A 21401-nucleotide genomic window follows, 5' to 3' on the forward strand; every position below is an offset into this window, starting at 1 on the left:
ATTTAACGCATTTGAAGTCCTTAGCTGGACATCCCCCAAAAAGCAAAAATTCAAAAATTTTTGGTTGTTGGCTGACTGAACTTAGATTGGAATGGTCAGAAACTCCATAGACTCTGCCCACGTACAATTTTAAACAGAGAAGAGTTAGAAGTGGCCATTACCCATGCCCTCAAGAGTGGCCAGCAACACCTATTACCTATTTCACTCCTGCCAGCCCACAGCCATAACCAGCCAGAAGTGTAGCCTTTACTTCTGCTCCAGCCACAACATCCGGGCTCCTGTGGCATGGTGGTGCTGGCATAAACTTGGTACTCTACTCAACCTATAGGACCCAGAACCTTTCCCACTGTGTTTCAAATAAGCTGACAATTATCACGTGTTTTTTGTGTGGCAGACACTGTTTTAAGAGTTTAACATACATTAACTGATTTAATCATCATACTATCCCCATGGGGAAGATGCAGTTATGTCTTTTTCACAGATGAGGGGGCTAAGGTATTGAAAGGCTAACTTGCCCAAGGTCACACATCTTATAAGTGAGGCAAGTAGTCAGGCTTCAGAGTTCTTAACCACTACTATATACTTCCCCTTAACCAAAAGATCAAGTCCCCAATGAGGCACTTTCTGGTCCTGTTCCAGGTCATTGCAGACTTGCCCACTTTTCTTAGATCTTTCAAATGTACAATTGAACAGTTGTGTCTTTTTTACTAGGCTCACAGCCCCTTGTCAATACAAGATGTATGTTAGTCCATTTTACATTCACAGTGCATGGTTTAGAAGAGTGCTCAACAAAGGTTTTTGAAATAAAGAATGAGCAAGCAAGTGAATGAATGGATGGATGGGCACTTCACAAAGGGTAGGGACAAGGACTGCCTTCATATCTTTTATAAGAACCCAGTGAGCATAGCTTGCTGAAAACAGTGTTCTTGCTTGCATCCAGTATCTTTTTGTGCATTGAGTATCATATACCTGTTGAGTGTTTGGACTCTTGACAGAGTGGATTAAAATGACATAAAGGAGTTGATGTCAATTATTGCCAAAATTATACCTCATTTCCATCTTCCTGAACTAAGGAGACCAAGGGTATTAATGGGAAGCAAGACCTGATTGAGGTTGGTTGAGGGAGTCTGTAGTTCTCACTGACTTAAGGATATACACATGATTGAAAGCAAGGTGATTGGTGCCTATTTTCTTCTTGCATAGGATTCCCTTCTTGTTTTCCCTGTTTCTTTTCTTTTCACATTTTAAAAAACATTTTTTATTAGCATATAATAGTTGTACAGGGGATTTCATTTTGACATTTCCATATATGCTTACAACATACCTTGGTTAGGTTCATCCCCATCATCATTCTACCTCATCTCCCTTCCCACTACTTAAAATAATTTTGACAGGTTTCAATATTCTATCTTCATACATGTATATAAAGTACATCCACCATGTTCATCCTCCTTTACCCTCTCTAGGCACACTCTCCCTCCCACTAGTACCCTCCCCCAACAGAACCTGCTTTACATTGCTATCCTTCATTGTTTGAGAGTTTTCATTATTCAAAGGGTTTTTGCCATGGTATGTCACCTGTGAATATATTGTACTTTAATCAGTCTAGTCCCCTCTGTTACTCTTCCTTACCCTTTCCTTTCTACCAGGTATTGTTCAAAAGCTTTCAGTGCATCTCAATGTGCCTTTTCCTACCCAGATGCGATGTATTTTTAACATTACTCACTGTCTACCATTCCCTTCTCCTCTCCTTCCTTCCCCTGCTGTTTTCCCTGTTTCTATAATGTGTTATTATATTTTAAAAGAATATTCTTTTACTTATAATAACTCAGAGAAGATGGGGGAAATTGAGACACAGGGAAAAAAGAAGGTTTCACCCGTGTCTGCTCTCAATTGCTAACATTTTGATTGAAGACCATTCTAATCTCTGCATGAATCACTGAAAAATTTTATGTATATTTGATATAATGCTGTCATATAATTGTGCAGTCATTTGACAGTATTGCTCAGACATTTACTATGTTGTCTTAATATCTCTCATATCATTATATTATCATACATAATTTTCCATTGGGTATGTATAATCTAATGTATTACTGTTGGTAAGCTTTTAAAAAATTTTTTTTTGCTATAGAAGGCAGTCTTAATCATATTGTAAAGGCCTTTCATTAGTCTTTTTCTTCTTGTTTTCTCATCTTGTGATTCACATGGGTCAGGCATTCATATTTACCTCTCTTTTCATTCTCAGACTTCCAAATGAGATGGGCTGGAGGAATGGCTGAGGGGAAGGAGAGGGATAATTGATTTCTGCTGAGTTACAGGGGCAGTGTGGAGCGATAGCCTAGAGAGGAGTGGTTGTAGTTTGATCATTTCTTAGTGACCGAGGAGGGATGCTATCAACAAATGTTTGTAAGAAGAGCTCAGCTGCAGCTGCCTTAGAGTGTCTATCTAATTAGTAAAATCATGGGGGCACCAGAATCTTTTTTGATTGAGTCCTGTAATAATGATAAAAATTGATTAATACCATGTGTCAGAGGATTCCTTAGGCTTAGTTCCCTAAAGATGAGTTGGGGATGCTTGGCTGGATTTATTATTCCTTAGACAGCTTATCATTTTAATATCCTTAATCTCAACAGGTGGTGGTTATATTTAAGTGTCATGTCCAGAGTTTGGAATTAGAATACACTTTATTAATGCAGCATTGTTGAGGCTTTACCATGTGCCAGGCACTGTAGCAGGTGTGGGGTACATGTTGGTAGATAATTCCTCATGGAGTTTGCAGTCTCGTGAGCAAAGCTAGCTATTAATAAAATGATCACACAGAGAAATGATTACACACACAAGGCTGATGATTTTGACTAGTACAATGAACCCCTTGTTTGAAGGTTTGATTGTGTGTGCCTAAATTGAGGTTACTCTCTACCTTCTTGCTTTTTCTTTTCCTGTGGTTTGGTGCTGCCTGTCCTTTCATGGTTAAGTTGGGTTTCACTTTCTGTGTGCAGAATCCCTTGAAGAATCCTTTGTAGTGGTGGCTTTGTGGTCACATATTGTTTTAGTTTCTGCTTATCATGGAAGATTTTTATTGCTCCATCTATTTTGAATGATAGTTTTGCTGGGTAGAATATCCCGGGGCTGAAGTTATTTTCATTCAGTGCCCGGAAGATCTCACCCCACGCTCTTCTTGCTTTTAATGTTTCTGTTGAAAAGTCTGCTGTGATTTTGATGGGTTTACCTTTGTATGTTACTTGTTTTTTCCTCTCTTACAGCCTTCAATATTCTTTCCCTAGTTTCTGAACTTGTTGTTTTAATGATGACATGTTGTGGGGTAGTTCCATTTTGATCTGGTCTGTTGGGTGTTCTGGTGGCCTCTTGCATCTGTATGGGAATATCTTTCTCTAGATTTGGGAAATTTTCTGTTATTATTTTGTTGAATATATTACACATTCCTTTGCTTACGCCTCTTCTCCTTCTTCAATGCCCATGATTCTCAGGTTTGATGGAGTCATTCAGTTCTTGCATTTTCTTTTCACAGGTCTTGAGTTATTTAACCAATAGTTCTTCAGTTTTTCCTTTAGTTACCACTTCATCTTCAAGTTCTGAGATTCTGTCTCCTGTTTGTACTATTCTGCTGGATTGGCCTTCCATTTTGTTTTGCAATTTTGTTTCGTTCTTTTTTCTGAGTTTTTCCATATCCTGGGTGGTTTCCTCTTTAATGTTGTCCATTTTTGTCCTGAGTTCATTTATCTGTTTATTCATAGTGTTCTCTGTTTCACTTTGGTGTTTATACAGTGCTTCTATGGTTTCCTTTATTTCTTCTTTTGCTTTTTCTAATTCTCTATTTTTGTTGTCTTGGAATTTCTTGAGTGTCTCCTGTACATTTTGGTTGACCCTATCCAGTATCATCTCTATAAAATTCTCATTGAGTACCTGTAGTATGTCTTCTTTTAAATTATTCTTGTGGGCTTCATTGGGTCCTTTGGCATAGTTTATCTTCATTTTGTTGGAGTCTGGATCTGAGTATCTGTTTTCTTCATTCCCCTCTGGTTCCTGTACTAATTTTTTGCTGTGGGGAAACTGGTTTCCCTGTTTTTCTGTCTTCCCGTCATTGTCTTTGGTGTTGTTACTATCCCTGTACTGTGTGCAATTAAGTATTTTCTAGCTTGTAATAATAACAATGGTAATATTTAGAATGGAAGGGTGAATGGAGATGGAAAGCAAGAAGTTAAAGAAAAGGGAAAAACAAATAAACAGACAAGAAGGAGAAAACAGAATAAGGAATCAGACAAGAAAGTTTGAAAGGTATAAACAGGGAGCATTAGTGTACTAATCAACAGTAAGCTGAACAGGCATTAGAGAGACAGAGAGAAGACTGAAAATAAAAAATACAAAAAAAGATAAGAATAAAAATAAAAAATACGTAAATGAAAGAAAAAATATATGAAAATAAAATAAAATAAAACAAAATGAAAAATTGAAAATTAAAAAAACCCTCCAAGTTCAAATGCAATGAAGTTTCAGTCTTAATAATTTTTGTGTCCATCTCAGCTGCTAATCCTGGAGATGGTGCCTCAGATGTTGTTCTGTAGTTGTCTCATCAAAGGGGAAACATAAAGTAGAACAAAACTGCACACACACACACACACACACACACACACACACAAACAAACCCACAAAACAAACCCAAGTTCAAATGCAATGCAATATAGTTTCAATAAGTTTTTCAGCATGCAGGTGTAGTTTGGTTGTTTTCTCATCAAAGGTAGGGAGAGAGAAAAAAAAAAGAGTCTGGAGACAAGTCTGTGAATGGCTATATGCGGCTATGGTTTGCCTGCCTGCTGCTGTCAGCCTGCTGTTGCTGGAGGCGTTATTTATGCAGATCTCTGGGGTGAGCTTAACACTCACCTTGCCCCACAGGCTTTGTCTACTCAGAGTTCTCCTGTGCGCGAGCCACTGCTACAAGCTTTCCCCTTTCCAAGCACTGGGAAAGGTGACACTGCACCCGCATTCTCAGGCCTGCGTGTTTATTTACAGTTCATGTGGGAGGTGGGTCTTCCCCCCTCTCCTGTGCAGTTTTCCTCCCACTGCCGCTTTTACAAGCTTTCCTGCTTCTGATTGCTGGGTGTGTGCTGCTAGCCAGCGTCTTTGTTTACAGCTCATATGGGAGGTGGGTCTTCCCCCCTCTCCTGTGGAGTTTTCCTCCCTCCGCCACTCTCACAAGCTTTCCCACTCCTGCTGGAGCCTCTCCGGCCAGGCCCGGCTTGTTTATTTACAGTTCCGGGAAGGATTCCCCTCTCCCCCCTTCAGCACTCAGTGCGCCCCACTCTCTTTGCAATGTGTCTTTATTGTTCTTATTGCTTATTACTCAGTTTCTCTTTTTTCCCTGGGTGGAGGTTGGTCTGTCCAGGGGGCTATGCTGATCTGGCCCAGGGTTGTCTGTGGGAGTACCGCGTACCGCTTAGCTCACCTTTTTCGTGTCTTCCCAAGCCGTCTGGGTGCGGGTGACTGGCGGCCTGGGGCCCTCCTGGTTTCTCCGTTCAACGTGAAGTGGAGATGCTCTGCACAGGCTGGAGTTTTGGAGGGGTCAAAGTTTTGCCTCTTCTCAGTGGTTTTGCCTGCAAGGTGTGTCTCCAGTGTCTCTCCAAGATTTCAGTATTGTCCTTAAGTTCTGTAAGACTTAGTTTTCTCACATGCAAAACAGGAAGAATAATAAGTGCAGAACATCTCACTGTGATAAGCCAAATACACTTGCCTTTTCTCCTTTTGGCTTCAGTATCTAATGAAGGTTTAATGAATGTTGTTATATACTTGTTAGTGGAGATGAAAATCCCGTACATAGTAATTGAGAGTTTCCTGGTATCTCCTCTACTTTCTGCTTGTGATTTCTACTTTGAAAGCTGTGTAGATCAATAATATCTGATATTCTCAAAGACAGGCCATAAGGCCTAATAGTGGGACAAGGGCCTTGCTCCCTCCCCACAGCAGGAACTACTACATGGTTAGTTGGTAGTTCTGAATTGGCAAATTTCCTCTGCACCCAGAAGTGAAAAGCCAACTGAAAGTTCAAGTGAAGAAATGCTGTTTTTCCTTTGGTGACTGTTCTTATCATTAGCTTAAGTGGATCTCAGGCTAGAAGGTCATGCTTTATTTGTACCAGGAGTTCACCATGTTTGGCCTCTCTATGGAAATACAAAAATGTTGCTTGAATTCTCCATCAGTCAATGCTGAGTTGGGCGACCCTCGTTTATTTGTTTATTTTTTTAAAGTTTCTGGCTGCTGCTGCTTTTGCTACCTCAATTCACTAATCCTTGGCTGGTGCACCAGCTTTGTGCTAATCTGGTCAGAGGCCTGAGAATTCCCTCAATATTAGGTTGAATAATATGCTTTTCCTGCTGGACTGTTAAGTGAGTGATATGCTTGCAGAGAAAGAAAAATGTCAGGATAATGTACAACATGTGGGTGTTCACATCCACACGGCGGTCCTTCAACGAATGCCTTCTTCCTCTCACTCCTGCTTGGTAACTGCTTATTCCTCTTTTTAGAGTCAGGTTCAGTGATCCATCCTCCATCATGTCATTTCCAACCTCCAGGGGCCTCCTCTGTCCTTTGTGCACTGCCCTGTTCTGTGTGTAGTATCACCACAGACCTGTCTTGCTTATGTATCTGTCCTCTGGGGCATAAACTGTATTTTTACTTTCATTTTCCCAGTGTTCAGCACAGTGCCTGACACAGAGAAAAGCACAGGCATATGCTTGTTGGCAGTGAAATTCACCACTATCCCACCCTATGTTAGGGGAGGGGAAAATAAAGTTACTGCTACATGCAACAGAGAATGTGTGAATATCATTTAATTTCTTTCCTGCTCCCACTCCACAGTCTCCTCCTTTTACTGAACACTTTTTTTTTGCTGATGTTTAATCATCACATTAGCATTTTTAGTCTTTAAAAATGACTGGTAATGCCATTTTCGTCCTGGGAAAGTAAAATCATTTAACCCTTGCTGCTGAGTTAGCACTTCTTAACTAGATAATGCTAAACCTCTTGTGTATTTGGAATGACATTATTCTCTCTCCCTTTTTAACCAATGAAAAATGTTCATTGTAAGTGGTTCTTGTATGGGAAATTACCTTGGTACAATGGTAGCCTCCAAGTGTTCTCCCATAGGTCAAAACAGGAAAACCTCACAGACCAAGTTCAGATACTTCAGTCATGTGGCTTATTAAATCAATTTTCAGCATGCAGAAAGAAGTAGCAGAAAGAGATGGTGTAGGTCAGCATACTCAGGGTGGAGTACAAGCACAAGGATGCTTTGCCTGATTTCATACATCTCAATATATTCAGTCTCTCTCTCTGCTGTGTTAGCTTCCATGTAGATGGTGGGGTTAAGAGCACTGGAACTCAGGTTAAAAAATAGAAGGTTCAGAAGAAGGGAGATGTCTGGACCCAACACAATTGGGGCAAGTAATCCTGGCTGTGGTTCACAGTTTGGTGAGCAGTGGTGGATTTTTTTTGACATTTCTTAGGGGAGAGTCCATGTGGGGCCAGAATGGGAGTAGAATGAATGTCACTGATGGGTGTGGGACTTATGATGACATAGCTGTCACTCTGAAGATGGCAGGATTTGTACATTATGACTTGGTCTTCCCATCCCATTCTATCTGTAAGTCACACTCTTAGTCAACTCTTTTTAATCTGTGTTCAGCACACTTATTTCTGTTTGTTTGGTCTGTGTTTATCACATGTTTCTAACTTGATATCTGTATTTAACACTTCTTATGAGCTTTATCCACTCCACTTGTTTTTCCTGTTCTCTCTAGAGAATTGAATGTTCTCAAGTAATACAGCAAACACACATGATAGTGGTTGAATATGGAAGTACAACTTTGGCTGTAGGGTCTCATTAATTTATTTTCATTTGCTGCTCTTTTTACTCCAGAGAGGAAAAAGTAGGGTTCTGCAAAGTAGGTGACTCATCACTATTTTCAGTAATTAAAAGCTTTATATTTTATGTTAATTTGGAGAATGATGATAGGAGAAAATTTGTAGAATCAGGGTATTTTGTGGATGCAAAATAACCTCAGTACTCTCTTGCTATATGGCTAGGAACAGGATAAAGTGATTAACAGGACAGAAAAATTGAGGTTAGGAAACAACTTGGAGATCATGCAATTCCATCTTTTTGATTTTCCTATGTTGAGTATGAGGTTCAGAGAGGGAAAGTGTCTTATCCAAGGTCACACAGCTAGTTATTATGAAACTTAGCACAGCTCAGTCCCTTAAAATCTGGTTTAGTAACTTTCCTCTAAATTGTAAGAGGTGGGATTACTTTCTTGTGTTCTTTATTGACTGAATTACGATTAACATTTACTTGAAAGGGCTTTTCTGAAAATTAGAATTCACATGAAGTCTCTATGTATCAAATAGATGTTTCTTACATTTCACTCTGGTGAATGCTAATGTGGTCTATATACTTCAATGTGCCAAACATTTATAAACAGAAATGAGAAAAGCCAAGCATAAGAATGTTCATCTTGGGCTGGTGGAGTGCCTCAAGTGGTATATGGTCTGCCTAGCAAGAGTGAGGCCCTTAGTTCAAAACCTACTACCACCCCACCCTGCCCCACCAAAAGTAGAATGCTCAGCTTTTGAGGAGGGTTGGATGAAGAAGCATGGTAGGACTGGTTCAGGCTATTGGGAATGTTCTGGAAGAAAAGGGGCAGATGGGCACCAAATGTCATTTTCTTTAATATGATGGCTACTGGTATTTGAGAAGGACCTTTTTATCACCTGCTTTTCCACAAGGTACCATACTATTTTCTGACAGTAGCATATATGGTTATTTAAAGTAACAATATAAACAAGAAAAATAAGTAGGAAATGCATTAATCAATCAATCCAGTCAATCAGTTCATCTTTATTGGATGCCTGTTTTGTGTCAAGTACTACAATGATGGATAAAACAATGAATAAATAAATATTCCTGCCCTCATGGAGCTTATACACTATGGTGAAAGAAAGGAAATAATATGAAACAAGACATATGGAACAAGATTTTGGTAAGTGATGTAAGGAAATAATGAATTGATCACAGTGCATATATATTATGGTGAGTTATATGGAGAAAATAACTAGCATGGTGGTGTGTTAGAGACATTACTGGAGAACCTGCTTTGGAGAGAGTGGCTATGAGGTTGCATTGACAGTGAGAACTGAGGGAGAAGGAGCCAGGCATGTGCAGAGGGGGTAGGAGAGCTCTCTGGGGGGAGTCCAGAGAGCTGAGGCAGGGGTGGGCTTGGTGTGCTCCACTAGTAAACAGGGAGAGTGAGGTGCAGTGGAAAACATAAGCCAGAATCAGCACCTGTGTGACATTGCAAGCCATGGTTATGGACTGGATTTTATCTTGTGAGCAGTGGGAAGCCATTGGAGAAATTTAAGCCGGATGCTGAAATGATTCAGACATATGCTTTAAAAAGAGCACTTTGGCTGCTGTGTGGAAAACAAGGAACAAAAAGCAATAGTGAAGCAGGGAGACCAGTCAGGAAATGATCAGAAGGGTCTAGGGAGAGATGAGAGTGGCTTGGGCAAGAATAGTAAGAGTGAAGTTAGGAAGAAGTGGACAGTTTACAGACAAGGGAGCCTCATGATTTGCCCTTGGATTAGATATGGCTGAGAAACAGGAAAAACAAAGGCCAATTTCTAGATATTTGGGTATTGCCATTTACTAAGACTGGGAACTCTAGAAGAAGATGGAGGCTTGGAGGAGAGAATGAGAGCTCTGTTGTGGGTAGGTAGAGTTTGAAATGCTTATTAAACATGCATGTGGAGATGTTAAGTAGGAAATTGAATATATAAATCTGTTGCTTAAAGGAGAGTCTAGGGCTCTCCTAGGTCATTGGTCAAAGGGCTAGATATCACCCAAGGAGAATTGAGTGAGGAGTGAGGATAGTCACACCCCTTTCCTCCTGCAGGCGTTGCTGCTGATCATGGCCCTCTTTTCAATGGACCTGTGTTTGAGAATTCTGCAATGAGCTCTCTAGGCATCTACTACCAGTAAGGTGATTCTAACTGATGAGTAAAGAAAGAAAAAAAGTAAGCAGATTAGTTAGAAGAGTAAAAAATTTTTTCTGTCGTGAAATTCTAGGTGGAATTTGTTAGGAGGATCTTGCCTAGAAGTAATAAGAATAAAAATAATATTAATAAAACTTGCTGATATTTTCTAGCTTACAAAATGATTTGTTCATAGATTTAACAAATTTTGAACATCATCCTAGAAAGTCTTCAGGTGTAATTTTATAGAAGGCATAGAAGCACTGTTGGTTTGTGTGTGTGTGTGTGTGTGTGTTTGTGTCAGTATCTTTCTGTAATAGCCTATGTGGCCTTGAACTTGTGATCCTTGTACCTCAGCCTCCCTAATGTTCGGATTATAGTTGGCTCATAAAGAGATTCCCCTCCCCCATACTAGAGATTGAAACCAGAGTCTTCCACATGCTAGGCACATGTGCTAGCAAGCACCTTACTGCTTATAGTATGCCACCACACCTTTTGTTTATGTTTGTATTTTGCTTTTGAGATAGGCTTTTTCTAACTTTTGCCCAATATACTTCTTCCTCCCTTTACCTCTTGAGTAGCTAAGGTTTTGGGTATATTCTACCATACCCCACTCAGAAGCATTCTTGGGTCAGGTGGGGTGACTTAAGTGATAGAGTGCATGCCTAGCAAGTGTAAGGCCCTTTGTTCAAACCCCAGTACTACAAAAAAAAAGCATTCTTTAAGTGACTATCACTTAACTTAGTCCTTGACAAAGCTCACAGTATGCCACTTAGCCAAAAGTAGTCCAAGCCTTTCTTTGGGCAGAAAAACAAGTGTTATGCAGGTGTATTTACACTGGTGGAGTGCTCTGCCTGTTTTGGGTGCCTTCATGGTAGAGGACCCTTTGTTTTTTACCATCTGTAGCTCAGACTTTTACAGATGGGAAAGACTGTGGTGCTCTTGTCCAATTTACTTATGTGAAGCAGCAATTCCTAGAATGAGGGTAAGCTGGGGAGATCTGAGAGATCAACTAGTCCATCCTCTGTATTTGCAGATGAAAAGACTGGGCCCCAAGGTCACGAATTCAAGGATTTCTTCTTTAGAAGTCACTGTTTAGGCTGAGATTCTTCAAGGTCGTCATACAAGTTGTGATGTTGCTTGGGCAATGCAGCCTTTGAAGTTTTTCAAAGGCTCCTCACTCAGTCCTGGAGGAGTAATCAAGTACTTATCAGACAGCCAGAAGAGGGGGTCACAACGTAAGAGGAGACCACCACACACATTTTTGATGTTTCTTTATCACCCTCTGAATAGTCACCAACTCTGGTCCTTCCATGGCCCTCCTAATGCTAGGAAATGTAGTTGACATAATGAGATATCAGTAAGGTTATTGCCATGAGGGTGAAATGGCGGATGTCCTGTTATGCCAATGTTGGAAAAAGCATGATTCCTCTCCAGGAGGAGGATTAGCTGGATTCGCACATCTCTAGACTTGCTGAATTGGTCTCAACTTTAATAAATATTTCATGAGGCAAGTAATTCATTGCATGTCTACAGAGAAATTCCAGGCACGCTTGCAGATCATGAGTGTGTCTTGTATTTATTCTTTAGGCAAAGGCAGAGTTGTCTGGCTTTATTAGTGTTAGTAAATCTCTGTCAGGTGCAAGGCAAAGATAGGTTTCCTTGGTGCTTGGTGGGAGGAAGGAAACTGGGTCCACGGAAAAGTGAAATTGGGGGTTGCTGAGTGGCATTTGAGTTCTGCTAGATCCAAGATTCTCTGAATTTTAGGACTCCATTCATCTCACCTTATTTACTGCAACTTAATCGGTTTGCAGCAGACCAAATTGCTCAGTGTCCCGTCAAAATTCATGTCAGAAAATCACTCTCTGGTCAATTGTGAACTTGTCAAAGTGACAAGTGGGTAAGGTGACAAGAGATAACATTTCTGGGTTTTTCATTGAATGAATATGGCTGTATGGAGTGGTGAGTGGCACCTGAAAATGAAAGCTATTGACAGGAAGGGGAAATGAAAAATGCAGTGTGGATCCTTGAACACAGCATTTTAACTGTGATCTTTCCTCTATTCCTTCTCATATTCCCTTTTCTCTTTCCTCCTCTGTATTTCTTCTCTGCCTTTTTTCTTCTTCCCTTCTCTTTCTTACTCTTGTTCCTCCTGCTCTTCTTTCTTGACTCCTAGATAGAGAAAGAGAGATCCATGCAGCTCCTCATGTGAGTGAGAAATTAATTCAGTTGTTCCGGAATAAGAGTGAATTCACGTTTTTGGCCACTGTCCAGCAAAAGCCATCGACATCAGGAGTGATACTGTCCATCCGAGAACTAGAACACAGGTAAGAAAAGTCTTTCTCCTTTTGAAAATCTACCTAGTAGAGTTAGTAGACTGTGCAAGATGCTTGGGAATTTAGATGTGGGATCTCCATGGAAACTTTCAGCTAGCTGAGGCTTTATTTATATAACACAATGAATTTACTTTGCATTAAGAATTTACTTTGGTGGTCAGGCATGGTGGCTCACATCTGTAATCACAGCTATTTAGAAGATAGAGATTGGGAGGATTGTGGTTTGAGGCCAACTTGGGCAAAAAGTTAACAAGATCTCATTTCAACCAACAAGCCAGGTGTAGTGTCACATATCTTGATCCCAGTCACACAAGAGGCATGGGTAGGGCTATGGTTTGAGGCTGGTCCTGGGCAAAAGTGTGAGACCCTATCTAAAAAATAAAGGACTGCCTAGCAAGCATGAGGCCCTGTTTAAATCCCTGTATTGTCAAAAAAAAGTTTTATGTTGGGAAAAATGACTGTATGTTTGTTCTTTAAGGACCACTCATGAGTGTCTTCCTCACCTATTTTCTGGTTGACTTTTTTCATATAAAACTACATTCTATCCACTATATTTACATGGTTAAGCAAGTTAATTAATTATATTTAACAATCTTCAGGAAGCATGCATTGTATGTTTCAGTGGAAACTGTACTGGACACTGGGAATATCAAGGCGAGTAGTTCAGAATTTTTATTTCAAAGATCACATAATCTAGAAGGAAATGTGGACAAATCATAATGAATTATAGATGTGTTGCTCGAAGTTTGTGTTCAGGGGATAAAGGGAGGTGAGATCATCCTATTTAGGGTTATAGTAGCGAAGAAGGGCTTCAGAAAGGATTATGGTTATGTAAGGAAAAAAAGTGAGGTGTGATATTTGACAAGCAGAGTCAGAAGCAAAAGATGGTGACAATATTACAGGAAGAGGTTGCTGTGACTTTAAGAAGGATCACATCGGAGGATTCCAAGATGGCAGCTAGAGGGAGGAAGCAGAAAGCATGCTTCCTAAAGTAAAATCTTGGAGAGATGCTTGAGATACACCTTACAGGAAAAACCACCAAGAAGAGGCAAAACTTTGACTCCTCTACACCTCCAGCTTGAGCATAGCATCTCCACTCCACATTAAACAGAGAAACCAGGAGGGCTCCCCTGCCGCCACCAGATAGCAGCACCCAGATGGCTTGGGAAGATGTGACCACAAGGTGAGCTAAGTGGCATGTGGTACTCCCACAGACAACCCTGGGCCAGATCAGCATAGCCCCCTGGACAGACCGACCCCCACCCAGGGAAAAAAGAAAAAAAAACCTGAATAATAAACAATAACAACAAAAAAGACATGTAGCAAAGAGGGCGGTGTGCCCTGAGTGCTGAAGGCGGGGAGGGGAATCCCTTACAACAAGCTGGCTGGAGAAGGCAGGAGCAGCAGCACACGACAAGCAACGAGGAGCGGGAAAGCTTGTAAAAGTTGTGGTGGGAGGAAAACACCACAGGAGCGGGGGAAGACTCACATCCCACGTGAACTGTAAATAAACATGCAGGCCTGAGAAAGCTGGTGCAATGTCACCACCCCAGTGTGCTTGGAAAGGGGAAAGTTTGTAGCAGTGGTGGTCGTGCCCAGGAGAACTCTAAGTAAACAAAGCCTGAGGGGCAGGTGAGTGTTAAGCTCACTCCTGAGATCTGCATAAATAAAGCCTCCAGCAACAGCAGGCTGACAGCAGTGGGCAGGTGAGCCACAGCCTCAGATAGCCACTCACAGAACTGTCTTCAGACTCTTTTTTTTCCTCTGTTCCTTTGATGAGACAACAACCAAACTACACTTGCATGCTAAAAAACTTACTGAAACTCTATTGCATTTGAACTTGGGATACTTTATGGTGTTTTTTTTGTCTTGTGTTGTTTTGGTTTTTTTAAGTTTTTTTCCCCTTTGATGAGACAATGACAGAACTACTTCTGAGACACCATCTCCAGGATTGGAGGCTGTGGGACTAACACCAAAAATATTAAGACTGAAACTTTATTGCATTTGAACTTGGAGGTTTTTTTTTCATTTATTTATTTTTTATTTATTATTTATTTTCTTTTTCAGTCCTCTCTGTCTCTCTCTAATGCCTGTTCAGCTTACTCTTGATGAGTACACTATCTCTCCCTGTTTATATCTCTGAAACTTTTTTTTGATTGTTTGTTTGTTTTGTTTTTTCTACTTGTTTGTTTATTGGTTTTCCCCTTTTTCTTTAACTTCTTTGCTTAATTGCACACAGTACAGGGACAATAACAACACCAAGGACACTGAAGGGAAGACAGAAAAAACAGGGAAACTAGTTTCCCCACAGCAAAAATTTAGTACAGGAATGAGAGGGAAATGAAGAAAACAGATACTCAGATCCAGACTCCAACAAAACGAAGATTAACTATGCCAAAGAACCTAATGAAGCCCACAAGAACAATCTAAAAATAGAAATACTACAGGTAATCAATGAGTATTTTATAGAGATGATACTAGATATGGTCAACCAAAATATACAGGAGACACTCAAGAAATTCCAAGACAACAAAAATAGAGAATTTGAAAAAGCACAAGAAGAAATAAAAGAAACCATAGAAGCACTATATAAACACCAAAGTGAAACAAAGAACACAATTAATAAAGAGATAAATGAACTCAGGACAAAAATAGAAAACATTAAAGAGGAAGAAATGCAGGATATGGAAAACCTCAGAAAAAAGAATGAAACAGAATTGCAAAACAAAATGGAAGGCCAATTCAGCAGAATAGAACAAACAGAAGATAGAATCTCAGAACTTGAAGATGAAGTGGTAGCTAAAGGAAAAATGGAAGAACTATTAGTTAAACAACTCAAGGCCTGCGAAAAGAAAATGCAAGAACTCACCAACTCCATCAAACCTGAGAATCGTGGGCATTGAAGAAGGAGAAGAGGTGCAAGTAAAGGAATGTGTAATATACTCAACAAAATAATAACAGAATATTTCCCAAATCTAGAGAAAGATATTACCATACAGATGCAAGAGGCCTCCAGAACACCCAACAGACCAGATCAAAATAGAACTACCCCACAACATGTCATCATTAAAACAAGTTCAGAAACTAGGGAAAGAATATTGAAGGCTGTAAGAGAGAAAAAACAAATAACATACAAAGGTAAACCCATCAAAATCACAGCAGACTTCTCAACAGAAGCATTAAAAGCAAGAAGAGCCTGGGGTGAGGTCTTCTGGGCACTGAATGAAAATAATTTCAGCCCCAGGATACTCTACCCAGCAAAACTATCATTCAAAATAGATAGAGCAATAAAAGTCTTCCATGATAAGCAGAAACTAAAACAATATGTGACCACAAGGCCACCATTACAAAAGATTCTTCAAGGGATTCTGCACACAGAAAGTGAAACCCAACATAACCATGAAAGGACAGGCAGCACCAAACCACAGGAAAAGAAAAAGCAAGAAAGTAGAGAGTAACCTCAACTTAGGCACACACAATCAAACCTTCAAACAACTAAGACAACGAAATGACAGGAATCACCACATACCTATCAGTACTAACACTTAATAGACTTATTTCCTGCATCAAAAGGCACCATTTGATGAACTGGATTAAAAAGGAAGATCCAACAATTTGTTGCTTACAGGAGACCCATCTCACCGACAGAAATAAGCATAGGCTTAGGATGAAAGGCTGGAAGAAGATTTGCCAAGACCATGGTCCACGAAAGCAAGCAGGAGTAGCAACACTTATCACTGACAAAGTAGACTTCAAACATACATTGTTGAAATGAGATAAAGAAGGACATTCCATACTAATAAAAGGGGAAATAAACCAAAAGGAAATAACAATTATCAACCTATATGCACCCACTGTCAACGCACCCAATTTCATCAAATATACCCTAAAGGACCTAAAAGCATATATTAATACCAACACAGTGGTTGTGGGAGACTTTAACACCCCATTATCATCAATAGATAGGTCATCCAAACAAAAAAATCAGTAAAGAAATCCTAGATCTAAAATATACAATAGATCAAATGGACCTCCTTGATGTCTACAGAACATTTCATCCAACTTCTACACAATATACATTCTTCTCAGCAGCCCATGGAACCTTCTCCAAAATAGATCATATCCTAGGCCATAAAGCAAGCCTCAGCAAATATAAGAAAATAGAATTTATACCATGCATTCTATCTGATCACAGTGCAATAAAACTAGAACTGAATAACAAAAGTAAAGACAAAAAACATGCAAACAGCTAGAAACTGAATAACTCATTGCTTAATGAACAATGGATAATTGATAAAATAAAAGAGGAAATTAAAAAGTTCCTGGAAGTCAATGAAAATGAAAACACAACCTACCAGAACCTATGGGACACAGCAAAGGCAGTCCTGAGAGGAAAGTTTATAGCCATGAGTGCATATATTAAAAAGACTGAAAGATCCCAAATTAATGATCTAATGATACATCTCAAACTCCTAGAAAATAAAGAACAAACAAATCCCAAAACAAATAGGAGAGAAATAATAAAAATAAGAGCTGAAATCAATGAAATAGAAACAAAAAAAACCATACAAAGAATTAATGAAACAAAAAGTTGGTTCTTTGAAAAAAGAAACAAGATTGATAGACCCCTGGCAAACATGACTAAAATGAGGAGAGAAAAAACCCAAATTAATAGAATCAGGAATGCAAACGGGGAGATAACAACAAACACCATGGAAGTCCAGGAAATCATCAGAGACTACTTTGAGAACCTATATTCAAATAAATTTGAAAATCTTAAAGAAATGGACAGATTTCTAGGTACATATAATCACCCAAGAGGATATTAATCACCTGAATAGATCTATAACACAAAATGAAATTGAAGCAGCAATCAAGAGTCTCCCCAAAAAAAAAAGTCCAGGACCTGATGGATTCTCTGCTGAATTCTCTCAGACCTTTAAAGAAGAACTAATACCAACCCTCCTTAAACTGTTTCATGAAATAGAAAGGGAAGAAAAACTGCCTAACACATTTTATGAAGCCAGTATTATACTTATTCCAAAACCAGGCAAAGACACCTCCAAAAAGGAGAACTATAGGCCAATCTCCTTAATGAACATTGATGCAAAAATCCTCAACAAAATAATGGTAAACCAAATTCAACAACACATCAAAAAGATTATTCACCATGACCCTATTTGCAGATGACATGATTCTATACCTTAAGACCCAAAAAACTCTATTCAAAAGCTCCTAGACACCATCAATAGCTATAGCAAGGTAGCAGGATATAAAATCAACATAGAAAACTCATTAGCATTTCTATACACTAATAACAAACAAACTGAAAAGAAGATATGAAAACAATTCCATTTATAATAGCCTCAAAAAAAATTAAATACCTAGGTGTAAACCTAACAAAGGTTGTGAATGACCTCTACAAGGAAAACTATAAACTTCTGAAGAAAGAGATTGAGGAAGACTAGAAAGTGGAGACATCTCCCACACTCATGGATTGGTAGAATCAACATAGTAAAAATGTCTATACTCCCAAAAATAATCTACATGTTTAATGCAATTCTCATCAAAATTCCAATCACAGTCATTAAAGACATTGAAAAATCTACTGTTAAATTTATATGGAAACACAGGAGGCCACGAATAGCCAAGGCAATACTCAGTCAAAAGAACAATGCTGGAGGTATCACGATACCAAACCCAAACTATATTACAAAGCAATAACAATAAAAACAGCATGGTACTTGCACAAAAACAGACATGAAGACCAGTGGAACAGAATAGAGGACCCAGATATGAAGCCACACAACCATAACCAACTTGTCTTTGACAAAGGAGCTAAAAATATACGATGGAGAAATAGCAGCCTCTTGAACAAAAACTGCTGGGAAAACTGGTTAGCAGTCTGCAAAAAACTGAAACTAGATCCATGTATATCACCCTATACCAAGATTAACTCAAAATGGATCAAGGCTCTTAATATCAGACCCCCAACTCTAAAGTTGATACAGGAAGGAGTAGGAACTACTCTGGAGTTAGTAGGTATAGGTAAGAAATTTCTCAATGGAACCCCAGCAGCACAGCAACTAAGAGATAGCATAGATAAATGGGACTTCATAAAACTAAAAAGCTTCTGCTCAACAAAAGAAATGGTTTCTAAACTGAAGAGACCACCCACAGAGTGGGAGAAAATATTTGCCAGCTACATATCAGACAAAGGACTGATAACCAGAATATATAGGGAACTTAAAAAACTAAATTGTCTCAAAATTAATGAACCAATAAAGAAATGGCAAGTGAACTAAACAGAACTTTCTCAAAAGAAGAAATTCAAATGGCCAAAAAGACACATGAAAAAATCTCACCATCCCTAGCAATAAAGAAATGCACATTAAAACCACACTAAGATTCCACCTCACCCCTGTTAGAATAACATCATTAGCTACACCACTAACAAAGGTGTTGGCGAGGATGCAGGGAAAAAGGAACCCTTTTACACTGCTGGTGGGAAAGTAAACTAGTATAACCACTTTGGAAAAGAATTTGGAGGCTACTTAAAAAGCTAAACATTGATCTACCATTTGATCCAGCAATCCCACTTGGGGATATACCCAAAAGACTGTGACACAGGTTACTCCAGAGGCACCTGCACACCCATGTTTATTGTGGCGCTATTCACAATAGCCAAGTTATGGAAACAGCCAAGATGCCCCACTACTGACGAATGGATCAAGAAAATGTGGTATCTACACACAATGGAGTTTTATGCAGCCATGAAGAAAATGAAATGTTATCATTCGCTGGTAAATGGATGGAATTGGAGAACATTATTCTGAGTGAGGTTAGCCTGGCCCAAAAGACCAAAAATCGTATGCTTTCCCTCATATGTGGACATTAGATCAAGGGCAAACACAACAAGGGGATTGGACTTTGATCACATGATAAAAGCGAGAGCACACAAGGGAGGGGTGAGGATAGGTAAGACACCTAAAAATTTAGCTAGCATTTGTTGCCATCAACGCAGAGAAACTAAAGCAGATACCTTAAAAGCAACTGAGGCCAATAGGAGAAGGGGACCAGGAACTAGAGAAAAGGTTAGTTCAGGAAGAATTAACTTAGAAGGTAACACCCACGCACAGGAAATCAATGTGAGTCAACTCCCTGTGTAGCTATCCTTATCTCAACCAGCAAAAACCCTTGTTCCTTCCTATTATTGCTGATACTCTCTCTTCAACAAAAATAGAGATAAGGGAAAAATAGTTTCTGCTGGGTAGAAAGGGGATGGGGGGGGAAGAGAGGGGCCAGGGGGTTTAGGGAGGGGGTTAGGAAAGGGGGGAGAAATGACCCAAACATTGTATGCACATATGAATAAAAAAGAAAGAAGGATCACATCAGTGGACAAGTGGTTAGAACATAAAAGTGTGTATGGAGAAGGGGATAAGAACTTGGGGTCAGCAGTGAGGGGTGGTAGTACAGAGGTAGGTAATTCCAGATCATTGCAAAGCCCCAGTGCCATTTTGAAAAACTTGGACTAAATTCCACATAGGCAATGAGCATTTATTTGTTTATTAGTTCTTTCACTCCTGTTAGTTGTACGTGTGAGAGATTTTGTTATGATTATTCCATACAGGCACTTAATATACTTTGATATCCATCACCCCTCTGTTATGCTCCATAACCCTCCTTCCTCTCACCCTTTAAAAATCTTTCTTGTATTTTTAAAAATGGTTTCCGTGTGACATTTTCATACATAATACTTCAGTCATATTGCCCCCATCCTTTCTTTTCCCATTAGTTCCCTCCCCCACATAGTCTTCTTTTTATTTTCATGTCTTTTTCTTTGCGTCTAGATTCTGCAGATGAGAGAAAGCATGCTATATTTGTCTTTCTGAGTCTATCTTATTTTGCTTAACATGATTATCTCCCATTTCTTATTTCCTTATAAAGGACATAACTGAATTCTTTCTTAGGGCTGAATAATACTCCATTGTGTATATTTTCTTTATCCATTCATCTGTTGATGGACGCCTAGGCTGATTTTTATAACTTGGCTATTGTGATAATATTTGGGTATCGTGATAATTAACCCGGGCATGCAGATATCTCTGTTATACGCTAACTTGCAATTCCTTCGGGTACATAGTATAGGAGGATCATATGGCAGTTCTATTTTTAGGTTTTTTTTTGGGGAGGGAGTATGGGGGTTGGACCCAGGGCCTCACACTTGCTAGGCAGGCTCTCTACCACTTGAGCCATGCCCCAAAACATTTTTGCTTTGGTTAATTTTGAGATAGGGTCTTGCTTTATGCCTGGACCAGCCTGGATCATGATCCTCCTATTTATGCTTCTCATGTAGCTGGAATTATAGATGTGTACCAACAAGCCCACCTTTTATCGTTTGAGATGGAGTCTTACTAACTTTTTGCCCAGGCTGACCTTAAACATAATCCTCCCCATCTCTGTCTCCCACATACCTAGGATTATAAGGTTGAGCCACTGGGCCTGGCTTAATTTTAGTTTTCTGAGGAATCTCCCCACAGATTGCCATAGTGGCCACACTAATTTACATCTGTTGTAAGTAATTTACCAACATAGTATGAAGGCTCTTTTTGCCAATGGGTTTTAAATTTAAGAAAGATTACTTTGTTATGAAGTCCAGTCCTTTTCACACAGGGTTTTAAGTTTGAGAAAGTTCACCCTAATGTGGAGTTCAAAGTAATGATTTTTTTAAAGTTCTTTTAATTGTTGTGCTGGGGTACGTTATGATATTTATCAAAGTTCTTATGTCATAGTTGAATTCACTCTTCTATCATTCTCTTTTATCCATCCTCCCCTCCCCCATTCCTAGAATAGTTTCAACAGGTCTCATTTTTCTATTTTCATAGCTAACTACATAACATTTCCATCATAGGTAACCTAAACCATTTAAAAATGTAATAGCAGCTACATTTATCTTGCTCTGTTGAAAATATTGTAGAAGAATCTTCTCTGTTCTATATTTGGTGGCAGGTTTTGGGTGGA

General features: G+C 39.3%; 1 protein-coding gene across 4 annotated transcripts in view; it reads left to right on the forward strand.

Moving 5' to 3' along the window:
* The window catches only part of Nell1 (neural EGFL like 1), an 828356-nt gene that overhangs the window by 71350 nt on the left and 735605 nt on the right, over positions 1–21401 (forward strand). For all 4 annotated transcript variants that reach the window (XM_074042879.1, XM_074042893.1, XM_074042884.1 and 1 more), the window contains exon 3: positions 12221–12371. In XM_074042879.1, the coding sequence (XP_073898980.1) occupies positions 12221–12371 (151 nt within the window). The remainder of the gene's footprint in view (positions 1–12220; positions 12372–21401) is intronic.

Source organism: Castor canadensis, chromosome 1 (genome assembly GCF_047511655.1).
Source record: "Castor canadensis chromosome 1, mCasCan1.hap1v2, whole genome shotgun sequence".
Taxonomy (NCBI): Eukaryota; Metazoa; Chordata; class Mammalia; order Rodentia; family Castoridae; genus Castor; species Castor canadensis.